Consider the following 20,423-nt stretch of genomic DNA (forward strand, 5'->3'; position numbering starts at 1 on the left):
CATCGCGGGCCACACAGGTGGTGCCCGCATCTGGCCCGCGGGCCGTAGTTTGCCCATGTATGCCTTACAGTATGACTGGTTACAGTCAGTGAGTGTCCACTGTCAAAAGCTCTGCTGCTTTATAATGCTACTATAGAGAGGCAAAGTGACCGCCTACTTCCTGCTTCAGCACTGTACCAGAGATTTGTATCCGCCATTTATTTTCCCATAGACATTTCGTAAAATGCTTATCAAAATAGTTTTACTTGTTCAAACCAAACGGGTGATATATTTAGAAACAGGAGAGACCATATAACATTTCACTCGGACCAAAACCTAAAAAAAGTAATAAAAAAAATATTTTCTTTAAATCCGCAATTTTTACGTTGGTCCGAGTTAAATGTTATGTGGTCTCTCCTGTTTCTAAATATATCACCCGTTTGGTTTGAACAAGTAAAACTATTTTTATAAGCATTTTACGAAACTAGGGATCTTGCGTGCTACGCATGCTCGATTCCTAGGCTCGCCCGCTATGCGGGCTCGCTATCGCCCGTCCTGCAGCTCGCCGTGCTGGCCCTGCAGCTCGCATTCGCAGCTCGGTTGCTGTGCGGCCTTGCCCCTACCTCCAGGCTGCCACTACCCATGCTAAGAGTCCCTCTCCTGGCCATAGACACCCAGGACAGCCACCCCAACCTCCAGGCAGCCACTACCCATGCTAAGAGCCCCTCTCCGCAGCTCGGCTGCTGTGTGGCCAATGAGACCAGCATCACTGATGATGTCAGATGTATGACATCACTGATGATGTCACAGTGGGATTTATGACATCACTGATGATCTCAAAGTGGGATTTATGACATCACTGATGATGTCACTGTCACAGTGGGATTCATGACATCATGGATGATGTCACAGTGGGATTTATGACATCACAGTGGGACAATCACAGTGGGACAGAGAAACAAACAAACAGACAGAGCCCCAGCTCCCATTATATACTGATGATGATGATGATGATGATGATGTCTATGGGAAAATAAATAGCAGATGAAAGTCTCTGGTACAGTGCTGAAGCAGGAAGTAGGCGATCACTTTGCCTCTCTATGGAGAACTTTAGGATGCTTTGTGGGTGTGGAAATGGGTGTATGCAAATGCAGAGGTATAGGATATTTTCTGAAATATATTTTTAGATTGAATGTTACTTAGCTTATAAACATAGAATTTGTTTTTCTGAAATGCTCTCAGGTGGAGGAAGCCCAGGACTGCAGCCAGCAGTCAAATGAACATCTGCCATTCAATTTGTACATTTGCTTCAGACGGCTGAAATTTACATACTGTCATTGAGCTGTATTTCTGCCCATTAGCATGGACATGAATGTCTTCAATGACATTTTGCACCACAGAACTTGAATGGATAGAAGATCCTTGCCACTGTTTTCTATTGTGTTTTTGCTCGTACCAAAAATGTAAGACTAACATGAAATGATTCAAATGTGACAACTTACCAATCACAGCACGATGAAACCCAATCGGTCCAAAACATCTTGAGTAGTCTCCTGCTGAGAGCAAAGCAACATGAAACAGCTTTGCCCTCGCTGTAACTTTCCATAAGTCTGTTTTGATGGAAGTTGTGTGAACGGTAACAAGGAGGTTTTATATAATGGAACAGTACACATAAAAATAGCCGCTGCTCTGAGCGTCCAGGAGCGTTGAATGGGAGAGAGACTGTTGTGTTTTGCACTGTACTGACTGCCATGTTGGTGTCCTGCAGTTGAATGGAGGAGTTGTCAGACTCAGCATGGAGGAGCTCCGGAGCGCCTACCCCAACATCAGATCTGTGGTGGGAAGTTCTGTGTATGTCAAGGCCTCTGTCCTCACCACCTCAGGTAAGTTACTGTAGGCCTACAGCCTAATCTCCAGCCTTTCTTTTTGAGGTCAGCTGCAGATTTCATAGCAGAACCTCTGTGTCATATTTTTAATCTCACTGTTTCTGAAAATGTGATTCCAAGCATAATGGAAGTCTGCCTATGTTCTTCCTCTGCTGAAAGGTGGTGATCCCTCTGTAGTTAACAACTACAGGCCGATCTCTAAACTGTGCATTCTCGAAAGTTCTCGAAAAGTTGGTCGGTGAACAACTTCAAGGATTTTTAGATGCAAATGGTCTCCTCTCACAGCATCAGTCAGGTTTTCGTAAACGGCACAGTACAATTGCCGCTGCTATTAAAGTGGTAAACGATATCATAGAGGCACTAGATGGCCGAAAATATTGTGCAGCTCTTTTTATTGACTTGTCAAAGGCATTTGACACTGTTGATCATGTTATCCTGGCAGACAGACTCCACAAGATTGGCTTATCTGACCATGCTGTCAACTGGTTCTCTAATTACCTAGCAGGTAGAACACAGTGTGTCCAGGCCGCTGGGTCTTCTTCCTCCTTCCTCCCTGTTTTAAAGGGCGTGCCTCAAGGTTCCATATTAGGGCCATTGTTGTTCACAATTTATGTGAATAATCTTTGTGATAACTTGTCTGATGCTGTGTCCCACTTTTATACTGATGATACGGTTATTTATTGTTCATCCTCTTCAGTTATTCAATCCCTTGAATTCTTGCAGTCTGCCTTGTTCAGTCCCGTCTGACTCAGCTTAAACTGGTATTAAATTCAGATAAATCAAAGACCATGCTATTTTCAAATGGCAAGCAGCTTCCATCTCACCTTCCTAGGCTATCAACTGTTCAAGGGGTTGAAATTGAAATGGTCACATCTTACAAATACTTAGGTATTTTAATTGATGAGAACTTGTCTTTTAAATCACATGTTGTTAAACTTGTTTCTAAGCTGAAACTTAAATTAGGTTTCTTTTTTAGAAATAAATCGTGTTTCTCATCTCAAGCCAGGAAACACTTGATCACGACAACTTTTCTACCCTTGTTGGATTATGGAGATGTGCTTTTCATGAATGCTCCTGACCAGTACTTAAAGAAACTGGACACAGTGTACCACTGTGCTTTGCGTTTTACGACTAACTGCAGCTATCGTGTACATCATTGTACTTTGTATACTGTTGCAAATTGTCCATCTCTATCTGTCCGTAGACTCTCTCACTGGCTGACTTTTATCTATAAATCTATTCTTGGGCTTCTTCCTACATATCTGTGTTTACATATGTGTAGAAACCTCAGCCATTATGGCCTGCGCTCTCAGGACATCATTCAGATGCAGGTCCCTAGAGTCAGAACTGAACTGGGTAAAAAGGCTTTTACATTTTCTGCCCCCTCTACCTGGAATGATGTGCAGAAGGACTTGAAATTATCTAATCTTATAACTCTGGGGGAATTCAGGTCAATCTTAAGAGACAGAGAAATGAGTTATCTTGAATCTTGTGATTGCCCTGCGGTCACGGTGTAACCTAACTATTGTTTCCTGAGTGTGACTGACTGTATTTTATCTGTTTATTTTGTGTTTGTGTGTATTGACGCAACTGTCTTTATGCTGCCGTTTCGGCCAGGTCGCTCTTGGAAAAGAGGTTTTAATCTCAATGAGTTTTTTTTACCTGGTTAAATAAAGGATACTGATTTGATTGATTGAGGCCTGCACACACTGTCTGTAGAGCACAGCAGAGACATGATCAGGCTAGGCTTTGCTCACCTTGGATTATGGGACAAGGGATATTAACATCATGTTCCTGTGTCAATGCTTTCTTCTCTTTTCTCCTGTGTAGGCAGTGACCTGGTTGAAGCAGAGAAGACTGGCATTAAGATTGTGGAGTCTCCCTACATCCTGTCCTTCAGAGACATGTCCAAATTCTTCAAGTCAGGCTTGCCCTTTGACTTCACAGTAAGGACCAGCGTCTATTTTTTCCCAATCTGGTTAATATACAGTACCGTAGTTAATTAAGCAATATAGCATGAGAGCAAGTGTGTTGTGGCGAATATATCCCGCTGATCAGTTGTTATCCCACGAGGCCGCTGCTTGAGTGCTATATTGCTTTTATAAAACGGTTTCCAAGTATGATAATATAAATATAATAATAATACTATAAGTCCGACTGGCATGGTATTCTGATAGAGTCAGTTGAAACACTACTGTAAGGCGGGACCTCTAGCAAGAAGATAGACATGCGGGTGATTTGATTGGATCATTCTGGAGACTGAAGTTGACATTGGCCAATCCTGGCGCTTGCTGAGAAGCTGAGAGCTTTCTGGAAACCCCGACAGGCAGCTCGAGCGCAGCGCTGCATTCTCAGCGCTTGCTGAGAAGCTGAGTGCTTTCTGCAAAGCCCGACACCAACTAACGTTACGGGGTTAAATGCGGGGTTAACAGCCTTTTTTTTGCAAAGAAGACATTAGCCCGCATCTATTCTTGTACAAAACATAATTTTCTGCGAAGTATTAGTAAAGTTATAAGCGAAGATCGATTCACAAGGATCTGACAGCTGTCTCCGCCATTTGTTTTTTTTTAGGTAACCAAAGGCTTTTAGTAAGAGAGTTGCCATGGCAACCAATAACCCATGGCCATGGGTTATTGGACTCGGTTACTGGAATTATACAATGGCTGTGAACCAATCAGATTGCTTGATTTGAGAGAGCCGTTTTATAATAGCCTACTTATTATATTATATTCATATTATTTATATATTATATTATTTTCCTGGCTCAAAATCAGGTGGAGGTGGTACTAGAGCCCGACTGATATGGGATTTTTGTTATCGATACCGATTTTAGTGGGGGGAAATTCACCGCTTACCGATAGGCGGCCGATTTAGATTTTTTTTTTAGTTGTAATGAAAATAGATGTTTTCTATGTGGATTGTGCACCGATTTGACTATGCAAAGGTTCTCAGTAGGCTGCTTTTTTAAACAAATAACTTATATCAAAGAATATTTATCATAAGAAAATTGTCAACACATCTGCCTATTGCCGCAATTACAAATGACATAAATCTACCGAGTGCAACACTTGTTAGAGAATTAGTGTTTTACATGAAGACACTTGTCAGAGTTTTGTCAAGAGCTGGAGGTGACACCAGATTTGATGGAGGTGGCCTCATCCGAATTTTCTATGCAGGAAAACCCCTGATATTATATTATTATTAAAATATTAATATAACCATAAAACTGGACATATTCATTTTGCAGTCTTGTAAATGAAAGGCCAGACTGAGGATCTTTTGTCCAAACACAGTCATGTGTTGCATTGACCCTTTATTTGCTCGAACTCATTGTCATTTGCTCTGGCCATAAAGATCCAAAAGTAAAATATTAAACGATGTGATTAAAGGTACACTTCACCAAAGAATGATCTCACACATATCTGAAAACTCTAAAACAGTTTTGCAGACATTCATTCAGTTTGGCAGCTTATTGAGAATTGAATCGAGTCGTCAGAAGGCACTGAACCATTGTGATGACTGACACTGGTCCACACTTAACTCAAGTCAACTCTCAACAAATGTCAAAACTAAATGATTGTCTGCAAAACGCTGGTTTTCACTTTTTTGGATATGTGTGACATCATGTGCAAAATAAATCGGCATTGTTTTCTTGGTGAAGTGTCCCTTTAAGCGATGTTCTCCCCAACCTCCCCAGGTCCAGGTGAGCCACCATGACGGTTCCCCGGCCCGTAACGTGGTGGTCAGGCTGAATCTTCTGGATACGCCCCTGATCATCTCCTCCGGCTCCAGCAGAGTCACCATCAACATGCCCAACAATCGGCGGCGGCACACACTGCGCATCACTGTTAGTACACCTACACAGGCATCACTGTTAGTACACCTACACAGGCATCACTGTTAGTACACCTACACAGGCATCACTGTTAGTACACCTACAGGCATCACTGTTAGTACACCTACACAGGCATCACTGTTAGTACACCTACAGGCATGCTGCTTGATTCTGTCACATTTCCCACCTCTTCACAGTCAAAACGGGAAGAAACCAGAAAAAGCTGTACAATACGATTGTATTTATTGTATCTATTGTAGCTGTTGTATCTATTTTGTCTCATCAAATCAAATTTGACACTTCACTCCTCTAGATCTGGGAGCTTTGGCACAGTTTACGCACTCGAGAAAACCATTTTCTACAAAAAGTGATCTTTATTGAGCAGTATATGGAATTAATGAAAATGGTTGAACGTTCTGCGATTAATCATTATGAACTATGATCTTTCACAGCCAAATTGTGAATCTCCATCCATATGAATTCACCACAAGTCTTTTTTTCCATTGTCTCCTATAGGCTGAGACCGCTCAGGTGGACCTGAAGCCAGAGCAGCAGGCCAAACACCAGGCCACTGTGTATCCCTACCGCTCCCACAGCGCACGCCACCCAAACTACCTGTACATCTCCACAGGCACAAACATGGTGTCTGTAGGAGACACGCTGGCCCTGAAGCTGACCATCAACACTGCAGATGACACCCACAGACAATTCATCACACACCTCACCTACCTGGTGAGACCAGCACACCACACTGCAACAGAAGATGTCCATAATCAATCAATCCATCATCCATCCATCCATCCAAGTTTTGTTTTATGTGCAAAATCACACCAAGGTTTCTCAGTACACTTTCCAATAAACAACAGAACATTAAAAGAATCAAGGAGAAACAATGAATAATACAATGATACAAAACCAAGTTAATACAGGAAAGAAAAAACATTTGAAAAAAGTTAATCTAGGGTAGGGCAGGGTAAGAGAAAGGACAGACGCTAGGCTAGGGTAAGACAGACAGACAGACAGACAGACAGACAGAAATCTACAACAGAAAGGAGTGCGGTGTCGAGCCCAAACCAAAGGTTAGGCTTAACCTAAGGTTAAGGTAAGTCATATGATTTTGAAAATAGTGTTTTGAGTTGAGATTTGAACATTTCAACTGAAGTGGCTTCCATGACTGTGAGTGGTAGCTGGTTCCAGATAGGAATCATTTGGTTCTAAAACTCTCTACTTTTACCACCAAATGTCACACCATGATTGCTTGTTTGTTTGAATCCAAACTGAAAATATCAAAATGTGAGGAAATATTCTTCTTGGCTTCTTCCCCAAACATCAACTTTCTCAGGTGCTCAACAAAGGAAAAATCATCGTTGCTAAGCGACTGGATGTGACCGGTCAGACGAACACCGGTGTTAGGCTGGCGGTTACCACGGAGATGATGCCCTCGTTCCGTTTCGTGGCGTTCTACACGGTTCCCTGGGCAAGGCGGTCAGAGGTGGTGGCTGACTCCATCTGGGTAGATGTGGCAGATTCCTGTCTAGGAGGGGTGAGTCCACTAACCTTCCGAGGCATCTGGATTGATGACATCATGATCACGCCAGAAATCCATCTTGATTCATGACATCATGATCACGGCAGAAATCCATCTTGATTCGTGACATCATGATCACGCCAAAAATTCATCTTGCCATAATTATGCGTTTGACTCCACAGACCAATCAGTGTCTGAGGACAGAGAAGGCATTCCTAAGTGGTTGAAGTTAGCCCGTGATAGACGGTGATAGACAGATCGTTCATCCAATCACCTGCCAAGTGCCTTTTCCAAATAGTTTCCAAGGACGACTTCCCTGATGGTTCAGTGTAACAAACCATTTGACCCGTCAGGTTATGACTCCACAGCCAGCACGGACACAAATCATCTTTTTTTCTCTCTTCTCGTTTTATAACTTCATTCTTGTTGTGTTTTATCATTGTCTCCCTACGTTTTTATTAATGACCCTCTGCCTCCCTAGCTGAGTGTTGGGCCGGTGGACGGCAGGCACCGAGACTACAGTCCTGGAAAGCCCATCAGTTTCAGGGTCAGAGGTGACCCGGGGGCAAAGGTCAACCTGGTGGCTGTGGATAACGCTGTGTATCTGCTTAGCAAGCAGAGACTCACACAGAGCAAGGTGTGTGCGCGTGTGTGTGTGTGTGTGTGTGTGTGTGTGTTGTGTAGTGTGTGTGTGTGTGTGTGTGTGTGAGTGAGAGAGTGCATTTTTGTGTTTGTGTATTAACCCTAGTCCATGTAATAACCCTGTTATTGTATTAACCATCGTCCGTGTAAAGCAAACAGACTTTAAAAAGGTCACTAGTTACCTTATCAAAACTGTACTGAATGTTAATAATACAACCAGATTACTTTCAGTTTACTTTGCTAAATTTGAGGTACAAAGGTACTGATAAGAAAAAGTGAAGTTCACTTTCAAAGTATTTCCAATAGTAATCCTCTAGTTTTAGTACCGTAAATTCCGGACTATAAGCCGCGGCTTTTTTCCCGTTTTTTGGCCTTTTTTGGCCCCTGCGGCTTATATAACGGTGCGGCTTATCTATGGATTTTTTCCCCCCCCCAAAAAAAATCTCTCTTTTTTAGCACTCTTTCTAACTATAAATCCACTTCTGTTTTAATTTCCTCTCTTGCCCTCTTTTAACAACATAACATAACATAACATAACATAACACAACACAGGTAAGCAGAAAGAAAAAGACGAAAGAAAGAAAGAAGCAATCACCGCCATGAATGAGGAAATGACTCACCTGCTGGAGGCTGGAGATACACGGCTTGGGCTAAACTTTTACTCCGTGAAACACTATCGATTAAGTCCGACATCGCTCAGAGGTTTGAGCAGCTTGAAAACAAGTTTGAAAACGTGCAGAAGTCCATCCACTCACTCACTAAAGAAAATAATGCAACCGTGAACAGTTTCTAATGCGGAAAAGCGCATCAGCGCACTGGAGGACAAAAACAACACAGTGAGTCCGAAAGTGGATAAAATGCAAAAACATCGAAACGCTGCACACGCAGGTTGATGACTTAATCAGCAGGAGTAAAAGAAATAACATTCGCCTGATCAATGTAAAAGAGGGAGCTGAGATTGGTGACATGGACGCTTTCGTGGCAAAATCCTGTGTTACATCCTGGACCTGAAGGAAGGCGAGAAACCACCAGAGGTGGACAGGGCACACCGGGCGCCTCGGCCACGTCCAGACCCCGGCCTGCCACCGAGGGCCATCTTCATCTGCCTACTCCGCTGGCCCGACCGTCAACTCATCCTCCAGGCTGCGGGGAAGAAGCCCCTCACCTGGGAGGGTACGCGCTTTTTCGTCCGGCAGGACCTCTCCGCGTTGGTGCAACAGAAACGCGCAACATACAACAGCATCATCGAAAAGGTTAAAGTCAATGGATATCGCTTTGGCGTACTGTACCCAGCGAGACTCGTCATAACCATTGATGGACAGCGGCGGAACAAGAGCTCAAAGTGAAACTGCCGAATATCTTTTGAGTTGGACTGGTCAATAGTACTGTGAGTAACTAAAATAAAAAAATAAAAAACGGAATTCTCTCTTCTTTAGCACTCTTTCTAACTATAAATCCACTTCTGTTTTAATTTCCTCTCTTGCCCTCTTTTCACCACACCGCGGACACTGTGTGCACTGTAAAAAAAACAAAAAATACCATTAAAACACCCGCGGCTTATAGTCCGGTGCGGCTTATATAAGAAAAAAATAGTCACCTTTGAAGGTGCGGCTTATAGACCGGTGCGCCTTATAGTCCGGAATTTACGGTAATCAGAATACGTTATTTTCTAGTGTATTATATTTTCTAGAGTACTTTTTTGTGCAAGTCACCCAAAAAAAACAGCTTAAACCCCGCCCACAGCGGATTAGGAGCTGATCCCAAACCCAGCCCACATCAGCTGACGGCTCAGCTGACACATTCAATTGGCTCAAGTCACACAGGGCACCCTCTTTAAATCTGCTTCAGTCTGCCTAACATTAGACACGTTTACATGGACCATAGCACTCTGCTTGAAATAGGTGTAAAAGCCCAAACCGATTAAAAATGCTCCATATAATCACCTCAATCAGCTTAACACTTTCAGTGCCACGGCCCTTGGGCAAAAGGTTGCTTGCTGTGCCACATAGGCCGCAATGCATTTTAAAACAGTCATATAATTTCTTTAATAATTACTATGTAAACACTGAACACGCACAAATAACGATGAGACTCTCTTCTATCACCTGCAAAAAAAAGTTTATTGATCCCATTTTCCGTTCTTTAGTTATGAGCCGGAGAAGATAGCTTGATCGAACGAAAAACAGAGCTTTTTTTCTACGAGCTGAGATAATGAGCCTTTTGTGAAATTAAACATTTCAAGCACATCACTGACTCTGAAGCTAATTTTCTGATGTAGTCACACCTCAAAAATAATTTCCTTCAATAAAACAGTGAAGGCAAGGGAATTTTGTTTGGAAGAATAATATTTTTAGCTGAAACCAGCAGCGCTGGCGCCTGCATGCGCTGCTGGTTGCAGCTTCTTGCTGATCTTTTGCTGCTGGTGGGCATCGGATATTCTGGCTTGCGTTTGCCAACCCTGTCCTGCTGTCTGGGTCTGTGTTGTGTACTTGGCTCTGCGTGCCCACCTCCCCCCCTCCTCCTCCCCCCCCCCCCCCGTTGTGGGAGGAGTGTCTCTCTGCTCTGCTGTTTTCTCGTTTTCTCTGCCTGTGCTCAGCACTGAAAAAGTCAGCTAGATCCTGCTTTTTTACAGCCGCGTGTACCAGCTCCCATGCTTCGAGTTGAGAATAATAACAAATCCACGGCTGATCATGTGTTGCAGCGGACACGGAGGCTGTTGCAGCGGACATCGAGGTGCTCAATTGTGATAGCAGATTGGCTGCTGCAGGGGCACAGCTAAACGTTGCTTCAATGAAGCCGCTGCATACGGACGGATGCGATGCGATTTCCTTCCCCCCAATGACTTCTTCTGTGTGTTTCACTCCACGTTCTCTCATCTGGAGAGCGCTGTCGCCACCTAAGGGTTCTGTAAAATAGGTTAGACACATTCAATACCTCTGAATATTGTAAGAGGCGATGTAAGAGGCATAGATCGACACCCCCCCGTCAAAAAAAAAAAATCGAGTTATGACGCCATTTGGCGTCGCTGGCACTGTACGGTAAATTTCTAATGACGCCATATGGCGTCGCTGGCACTGAATGTGTTAAACAAGGCCAAACCCATTCAATCGGTTGCAGAGGGGTAGTTTAAACCTTTTCATAAACCGACCGAATGAAAAATGTGATCATGTAAACGATGAAACTGATTACTCTGGAGAGGAGAGGAGAGGAGAGGAGAGGAGAGGAGATGTTCTAATACTATGTGCGCGGACAAAGTGGAGATTTTCAACACTCCGGCGGCGAGAAACCCGCACGGAGTAACGTTAGGCTATAAAAGCTCCAAACGTTTTTCCCGTCAGGATTCCGTGTCTCTCATTTCGGTGTGACACTCCATATGTCTGGTAGTCTCTTAAAACAGACGGTTGGCCCTCGCAATTTTCAAATGCTTCCGCGCCTAAACGTCTGTACGTCGAGCACGGAAAACTTGGTCAAGACGGAAAGGGAAACTTAGGGAAAATAATGATCGATGATAGGGGGATATCTAGGCGGGACATCGGCTCATTTCTCCAATCACCTACATCGGTTCATGAAGCGTTTCTGCCCCCCCCCCCCCCCCCCCAACTTCCTTCGTCCATGTTCTGTGGGCGTGAATTACAGACTGTCTAAGATGCATTCGCAGGATGTAGAGACAGAGACAGTCTGGCTTGAGAGACTATATGTCTGGCATAATTCACGTTTTATGAATTTATTTTTCACTGCGAGAAAATGTCGCCTCCTTGAAGAAGTGTGTGAGAACTGAAGTATGTGAGAAGTGTCAATTGCTTGACGGTCAATGCGAGATTTGGCAGACCTGTCAACGTCGCACGTGGGCACAGCTGTTCAGTTAAATGGGTGCATGTAAACACCAGATCGTATGAAATCACATCTTCAAAGCGATTGATTTCAATCAGAATGAGGGAAAAGTGTGCATGTCAACGCATCTACTGCTGCTTCGTCTGCAAGCCGTTTGCAACCCACCTCCTGCAACGCAACTCCTCCCCAGCTCCTCCTTTCATGCTGTGTTTGACTTAAAGTCCCTGGAAACCAAAATCCAGAAAAACCTTCTAACTATTAAATTTAGGGCCTTATGTGAGTAATTGTGTGCCTCAGAAATTAGTTGACATTACTTTCAACCCTGACCTCAAAAATCGACACTTTTCTACAAGGTCTGGATTTCCATTTCCTCATTGAAGAGAGCGGTGCGCGCGGTGCTAAAATGCATGATCTTATCACGTCATAAGATTTAATCGAATCACACACACGCATGCACGCGCACACACACACTGACACACACAGAGTAGCGCTGTGCACTCGCAGCGGCAGAGATCTCTTCCTCTCTGTCAGTAGGCTATGCGCTGAGCAACGCACGAACACACACACACACACACACACTCCATCTCTCTTTCCTTCTCTCTCTCTCTCTCTCTCTCTCTCTCTCTCGGAGGAGGAGGAGACCTGCTGCAGACGGGACACGCCCACACAGTCCGCGGGAGAAAATACACTCTAAAATCTAATTGATTCTCATGACTTTTGCCATGACTGTCAAACCTAAATTTATATACTTTGCGACGTTCATCATCGTTCAAATTTGGCTGGTGGCTTATTAACATAGGTTCCTGTGATGTGATGAACTCAAAATGCTAAATAATAAAAAAATATTTCTGGTTTCCAGGGACTTTAAACAATGTCATTTCTGTTGTCATTGTTGCTGCTCAGTTATGTACCGTACTTCTGCTCTCCTTGCCTTAAGGCAGGGGTGGGCAACTGGTGGCCCATGGGTCGCATGCGTGGCCCACGCTGGAATTGCAAAAAATAAAAAATAAAATTACAGGGCACCTGAACGCAACATGCAAGATACCCGCTGAATAAGTGTCCAAATGTTCATGTCATTCTGGCCAATACTCCACTTCTGTTATAGCATTTCAGTCTGGAATATGGAATATGTTTCAATAATCTCTATGACTAAAAGACTGAAAGTAATCTCATGTGTAAGAAATAACTGTTCTACATTGAAGTAGAAATTTAAATAATTAACTCTTTGGTTTTGGATTTATTTAGCCTCAAGAGTGCATTTTTATTCGTGTGACCCTCAACACACTCAACACTTTGAGAATCCCGGGCCACTTACTTATGCTTAAATTAACCCACTCATATTCTGGGTTTTTTCAAGAAAAAGTGGAAATTCTAATTGGCTGGTAACTCTGGTTTATTTCAAGAAAAAGTGGAAATTCAAATTGGCTGGTAACTTTAAAATCTAACAGCCATATTGGCAGGTGGTCAAAAAAGTTAATTTCAAGCCCTGCAGGGAGAGCAGCAGACATGGCAGTGAGTGAGAAAATGATCAAATATTGGTGGTTAAGACTGAATAATGACATCACAGCTGTTAAATTAAAAGGAGTTATTCCTCTAAACCCGGCTTCAAATGCCCCAAATCTTTCGCGCTGGCAGCGAGGAGATTTTTGGTAGCGAGGACATATTTTTGTGGCCCTCTCTATCGCTCATGGAAGAGCAGGGAGCCTCCAGATCAGAGCCATACCGCTAAATATAACTTGTGCAAATAAAAGCTTTAATTTGAACTAAAGTGGTCCTGACTGAAATACTGTAGAGTTTGTGCTATACAAATAACCATTGTTAGTGTAGGCTACTAGTTTGTACCAAAACTCAGAATAGCACAAACCTCTCCAACTGACCTTTGACCTCAACTGGACTTTGTGCTCAGATCTGGGACGTGGTGGAGAAGGGAGATATCGGCTGCACCCGAGGGGGGGGCCAAAACAACATGGGGGTGTTCACAGATGCAGGACTGCTCTTCACCTCCAACTCTGGGGTCGAGACCCAAACCAGACAAGGTACTGACTGCAGGCAGCGACCGCTGCCCCCCTCAGGCCATATAAGGTTCAGGCTACTACAGACTGAAACAGCTTAGTTACTTTGAGTTACTTTTTGTCACAATAAATGTAGAGATCAAAACTTGGTTCTTCAATCAATTCCATCTTGGGGGCGGAGCCAAAATGTGGCTGGCCACTGGAGATGATCAAAGATCATCTCTGCTCTCTGAGAGTCCCTCCTCCCACGCTAGCAGCTGAAGGCTGGTGAGCTCCACTCACCGGCACCTCTCTGCTCCCTCTCCCCGGGCAGCGGTGCTGCAGCACCCGGCACCTCTCTGCTCCCTCTCCCCGGGCAGCGGTGCTGCAGCACCCGGCCACGGCGCACCACAGCCGGCTTGGGGATGTGAAGGTGAGCACGGCACCCCTGTACAGCGAGATAACGGTTACCATTCCCCAACCTGCTGCCATCTGCCTTCTTTAGTCCACATCAGCTGCAGGTTAACCACACTGCCTGACAACTGTCTTCTTGTAATGTGGATGGATACATTAGAGGAGGAATATTTGTCGCGTATTGCAAATAGAACGACGAAACATAGTAATAAAACACATCGCAGTGTGCAAGGTTTGCAAGGCCTCGCCCACCCTGCAGCTTGCCCACTGCAATGCTACATGACATCACTGATGACATCATCACGGATGTCATCATCACTGAACTTGCCTCATCCAGGAAGGATGATGTCATCACTGATGTCATCACATCATTAGCTAATCAGGGCAATCACCAAATTAAAGAATCTGGCTCTGTCAGGTCACCCGCACGGGTGCTCTTTACACCCCCTGAAAGTTTCAGCCCGATCGCACGTAAAACGGCATATCCGTGACACTTTCACACACGGACACTTCTCTTTCTTATTATTGGATAGGATATATATATATATACTGTATGTGTGTATATTTCATATTTCATTATGGTTATAGATGTTTTTCTCCCCTCCTCTCCTCAGCTCTGCAGTGTCCAGGCAGTGCCAGAAGGAGGCGCTCTGCTGAACAGTTACAGCGTCGATCCCAGCTGGGTGAGTGTCTGCTCATCCCTGAGGGTTTGTTTGGCTCAAAATAGACTGCGAGACAGGAATCTGATTGGTTTGATTGATGTAACGCCCAGGCAATGCCAGGCCACACCCGTGAATAATTCTGGTGGTTAGATGGCCATGTCCCATTTGCTCCCTCCACAAATGACTTGGCAATTTGCACCTCCTGCCCGGTGCCGTGCCGAGTTCAGCACCCCCGCCGAGAATTGCATCCCCACCATATTTTGGGGCTGTTTTAACTTCAGGTCACATCTACCCAGACAATTATATCATTTTTAAACAGTTACATTTCTGTATAAATATATGTATAATTTCTGTATTACAATATGCTCCTGTGAGGTGGGGATGCGTTTCGCGGCGGGGGGTGCAGAACTCGGCATAAAGGTCCTTACACACCGAGCACGTTTTTTTCGTGCGATTAATTCGCACGTCAATAATATTTTCAGAACCTATATCAGTCAATGCAACCGTGCATACCGACGGCGAAGTTTCGCTGAGCGTTATTGCGGTGTTTATTTTTTCGAACCACGTTCGATTTTTCAGAAATTCGCTTCCGACGTGTACACATCTGTGGCTGTGATTGACAGGTGAGTCAAAACTCGCATCGCAATTTCGTGCCGTATATTCGCATCGCTCTTGATGTGTAAGGACCTTTACACCTGGAACGCACTTGCGCAGGGTGCCGAAGAGTCAGGTAAGATAGCATGAAAGGCACGCAAACCGGTGTAAACCATCGGCACTCTCTTGGCTCACTGTAAAAAAAATTGTGCGTACAAGGTCCGGTTTAACATGACTTATTGTTGCAGCTTGCCATTTCCTAAATGGTATTCTACTTGATTTGAAAAGATGGCCACCTACACTCAGTCTCTTGTACCCTGGCTGAATTGAACATAACTTGGTCAATAAGTATGTAACATACAAAATAAAACAACCCGTAATATCTTAATTTTATGTAGAATGCAGAGGACATGTAACTGTTTAGTTAAACTTGCATTCCAGGAATATTGTGCTCTTAAGATGACGTTAGTGGTTCGAGTCTGTTTCGTCCTGAAACCCACATAGGTTGCGCCAGGCGTAACCTATGTGCGATTCGAAATAACGCATCCGAGATAGAAAACGTTATGAATATAGCCACGTTATAAACAACAAACTAACGCTGGTGATCCGTATGGAAACAGTGTTACTCGAAATGGTTAAAAGTTATATCAATTTGGTCATTCAGTGGCGTTTTACTGCCATGTAACATAACTAACTAGCTAATATTAGCCACAGCAGGCGATTACCCATGAATGCACTGCGCTCTTAAAGGGATATTTATCGACAAGATTTTTGCCAAGCTGGACCTGATTAGTGATTTGCTCCGTTCGCCCAGACGGGTGTCAAGCTGTCAGCAACAAGGCTGGGAGGATCACACCGGAAGAAGCACCCATCAGCAGATCAGGCAAAAATGGCCACCAAAAATATGGTGGATAGCCTATAACGTTAAAATCAAATCCATACACGGAACTTTTAAACTGGTTATGAAATACTGGTGCCTCTAAATGACTGACATGGGCGAATGTGACCATCGACCAGAAGAATGGATATCAATTTGTTGTTATTTACACTACATGCATGCGCTGCGCGGGCGGATGGGGGTTACGCTACGGGGAGAAGGGAAGCCACTACCTCGGCGGGCACTCACCAGGCAAGACCGCTGCTTCGCTAAATCTCTAGATTTTCTAGAGATAGAAAATCAAATTCATTTTGTGTTTTACTGCCCTCTGTATGATGACCTGAGACATACAATGTATGAAAAAGTGTTTGTTGTTCACCCTGGAGCTTTTTGGTTACAGGATGTGCCTAGACTTGAATTTTTCTTTAATAAGAGAGTCTTTGATATAGCTCAATTTATTAGTAATGCCTGGGAAAGAAGAACAAATATGCTGTTTGTATAGGTTTGTATTGAATATGTTCTATTTTTCTATGACACTGTGTGTCCCTTTGTTTGGTATCTTGCATTCTGATATATGGAAGATGAAGTATTGTATACCACAGTCAGTTTTGTTTCTATCTTTGTCATGTCTCATAAGCCCATACAGGCTGGGCACCATTGGTGTGTGACACGGAAATAAAGAAATCAATCAAAAAAAAAAAAAAACCCCGGTGGAAATGGGCCATTTGTAAGAGTAGGGGTGTAACCCCGGTACCCCTGGGTGGTGTAACCCCAGTGCCCTGGGGGGTGTAACCCCGGTGCCCTGGGGGGTGTAACCCCGGTGCCCTGGGGGGTGTAACCCCGGTGCCCTGGGGGGTGTAACCCCGGTACCCCTGGGTGGTGTAACCCCAGTGCCCTGGGGGGTGTAACCCCGGTACCCCTGGGTGGTGTAACCCCAGTGCCCTGGGGGGTGTAACCCCGGTGCCCTGGGGGGTGTAACCCCGGTGCCCTGGGGGGTGTAACCCCGGGGCCCTGGGGGGTGTAACCCCGGTGCCGTGGCTAAATTCCTAAACAGGCCTTCCTTCCATCATTATTATCACTATTAGTCTTTCATATTCAGGAGTACTAAATCTCCCTCTTTCAGTGGCTGGTGATGCACCTGACCTTAACCACCTGCTCCCCCTTGTGTCTCCAGAGAGTCACTACAAGGAGAAGCTGCAGCGTCGGTGCTGCAAGGACGGCCTGAGGGAGATCCCCATGCCGTACTCCTGCACCCGCCGCTCCCTCTACATCACCGAGGGCTGGGAGTGCATGCAGGCATTCCGCTACTGCTGCGCCCACTACCGGGACCAGGAGCTGGACACCAGGCGGCCCACCGACCCCCCACCGCTGACCACCACCCCGCCTCCCACCACCACGCCTCTCCCCACCATCTCTGCCCGATACTACAGACCCATTATGTATAGCCGTGACCGCTCTTCTCGCGGACGTTCCCACGGTAAATAAATGAAGAGATAATTTCCAAAATGTTATATACTTTATATCCAGGCAGAACCTCATCATATATCTCAAATATAGAGGACTCAGTCTGTGCAAATCATTGGGCCGTATCTTCGCAACGGCGGTAATTTTGCATTAGTGCCCGTTTTGCGCTGGGAATAGAGCCGCGCAAAGCCCTAATTGTGGGCGTGTCGGCCCGCTGCACTTCACGTCTTCTCGCAAACCTCCATAGGCGTGTTTATGCCCATAACAGGATTCACAAGGTGAGATCACTCCCCTTAAAAGCCACAGCGTCACCGCCATCACGTCTGTGAGTGACAGCAGCTTCTTTCTTGCTCAGTGCAAGCAGATTGACAGAGTGAGAGAGAGAGAGCAAAGAGAGAGGGAGAGAGTCAGAGAGAGAGGGGGGTGGAGAGAACGAGAGGGAAGAGAGAGAGAGAGAATTGGAGGATGAACCAGTTCGGATTCGTAATGAAAATTGATGCTTTTGTAATTAGTAGCCTATTAATTAGTCGTTTCACTCATATAGGCTATAACATACACATTTAAAAATATTTGTTTCTTTAATAGGGTAGGGATGTGTGAGATTTTAATTCTAGCCTATTTCAATAGCCTATACCAGAATTATCCACTTGGGTTACGCTATTGTTGCATGGTGCAATTGCAGGGAGAGAGGTTACTGTATGGTGTGTCAAAAAGTGATTTGCTGCCAGAAACTGATTTCGATCCGCGGGACCGCGCATAGCGCTGCATCAGTGCCTCTACCAACCCGGCCTGCCTACCCGGCCCAGCTCACACCTTCTCCGGGGAGACCCCCCTCCAGGACCCGGCACACTAGCCAAACACTTAAAAGCACCCCTCCCCGCGCTACACACAGACTCCCGCCCCGCCAGACCCTCGTTCCCCTGGTAATCAAATTCAAAACGTAAATCACTTTTTGGCACAAAACCATGACAAACGAATTCTAATTTTTAAATCAAGTTGTGTTTTTTTCTCCAGTGTAGATTAGTTGAAAATCAACGTGGCATTCTGAGGAGGGAAGTGTGTCCGCGCGCGAGCCGTGCGTAATGGGCCTATCCAAGCGAGGATTTCCTGCACTGCGGCGGAGAATACTGTCTGCGCTCTGGCGTACGCCTGGCGTAGAGGTTTTCTTTGCGCTAAGACCAGCTATTTGGTGGCGTTAAAATTGAGAGCACCCAAGGCCTTTTTTTCTAACACATGGCGCTGGAACGCCTATTTTGGCACGGGGAACGCCCAAACCTCTGTTTACGCTTGGAACATTGCGACGGTATCTTTGCCAGAGCGCAAAATGACACTTGCGGGAGGGAGATGATAGGCTAGAGGCCCACGGACACGCCTGGGCCACGCCTACACCTGCGTCTGCGCTGAGATCCCAGCGCAAAACTGGACGGTGGAGGCAGACGATAGCTTAAGACGCAGGGAAGATAGCAATAAGAGGCGCGCAAACAGCAGCACAAACGATAGCGGTGTACGAAAATAGGGCCCATTGTGTCAATTCATTTACCTTTGCACTTTCTGGCAATTATTGGATCATAAAAAAACGAATCTGAAGCACATTCCAAACACTTTTCTATCTACAGGAATTTATCTTTGTGGCACATGTAGACCTATCAACACCTCCTACAGTGAAATAAGTTTATAAAAGAAAAATACTTTGTTTGAGTTCAGCGGGACAGTGCAGGACATAATAGGGAGCCACACACCTGATTCTTGAATTTAATCTCATGACTCTGTTCACACAGTACAGAGCATAACACCTTGGGATCAACCTGGATTATCTGGACCACCTGTCCTGTATGCCAAAATACTGTATGCCAGGGTTGGAGGGGCACTGGAGGAGGAGGAGGAGGAGGAGGAAGAAGAAGAGGAGGAGTACCTGGATGAGACTGATGTGTATCTGCGCTCCAAGTTCTATGAGTCTTGGCTGTGGAGGGATGTGAACCTGCCCAGCACAGCCGACAGCACGGACGGGTGAGTGCTACAGTAGATGGGAATATTGATTTATAGAGAGCCAAAGTGGACGTCACTTCCCGCCTTACCATGCGTACCAGCGCCTGAAAAAAATATGAATGGTGTTGAACGGCGAGAGACGATACTTTCTTTTTATCCCGTTTGAATTGTGCCATGAGGTCCATCCACATGTCAATTGTGTCAATTTAAAAGATAACTATGCCAAGAAAGTTTCAGTTTCAGGAAAAACTGAAACGTATAATGTTAGTTTTGTATGAAACCGCTCAATCGACTCCATCGCTCGTGTCGCACCATATACACGTCACACCATCAACAACATGGCCTGGCGGGAGAGACGTCACTCATGCCGAGTCTGTCTGTGGTCCAACTCTGCTCAGTTAATAGCAGACACCAGCTGATCCAATTCATAGTCACTCACCATCTTCACTATTCCAAGCACAGGTTGCACAAGATCTTCCCTTCTGTCTCACCACTATAGGTGTCGGGTTTCAGAGGGCACACTGTCTCATGCTTTTTTGTTTCACTAGTATCTGGATTCTGGGCCAAAATATTTGATTGGTACTCTAAGGTCTACAAAATAACCCTTCAGCCAGAGGGTCTGGGACCCGTTTTTGGCCTACTTTGACGAGGTTAAGGGCGACAGGTGACTCGCCCGGCTGATTTCTTATGGACCCCTTGCGTGGGATCCCATGCACAGCATCTCTTACAAGCAC

The 20,423-nt window shown here is 45.1% G+C and overlaps 1 protein-coding gene across 1 annotated transcript in view; it reads left to right on the forward strand.

Annotated features, from left to right (window-relative positions):
* The window catches only part of c3b.2 (complement component c3b, tandem duplicate 2), a gene marked incomplete at its 5' end in the record, with an annotated part of 74,879 nt that overhangs the window by 10,644 nt on the left and 43,812 nt on the right, over positions 1–20,423 (forward strand). The window contains 10 exons of the mRNA XM_083635962.1: positions 1,748–1,862; positions 3,696–3,811; positions 5,563–5,712; positions 6,217–6,432; positions 7,043–7,243; positions 7,710–7,865; positions 13,608–13,737; positions 14,721–14,789; positions 17,414–17,716; positions 19,482–19,710. Coding sequence (XP_083492088.1) covers positions 1,748–1,862; positions 3,696–3,811; positions 5,563–5,712; positions 6,217–6,432; positions 7,043–7,243; positions 7,710–7,865; positions 13,608–13,737; positions 14,721–14,789; positions 17,414–17,716; positions 19,482–19,710 — 1,685 coding nt within the window. The remainder of the gene's footprint in view (positions 1–1,747; positions 1,863–3,695; positions 3,812–5,562; positions 5,713–6,216; positions 6,433–7,042; positions 7,244–7,709; positions 7,866–13,607; positions 13,738–14,720; positions 14,790–17,413; positions 17,717–19,481; positions 19,711–20,423) is intronic.

The sequence above is a fragment of the Poromitra crassiceps genome, assembly GCF_964638095.1.
Source record: "Poromitra crassiceps genome assembly, chromosome: 4".
Taxonomy (NCBI): Eukaryota; Metazoa; Chordata; class Actinopteri; order Beryciformes; family Melamphaidae; genus Poromitra; species Poromitra crassiceps.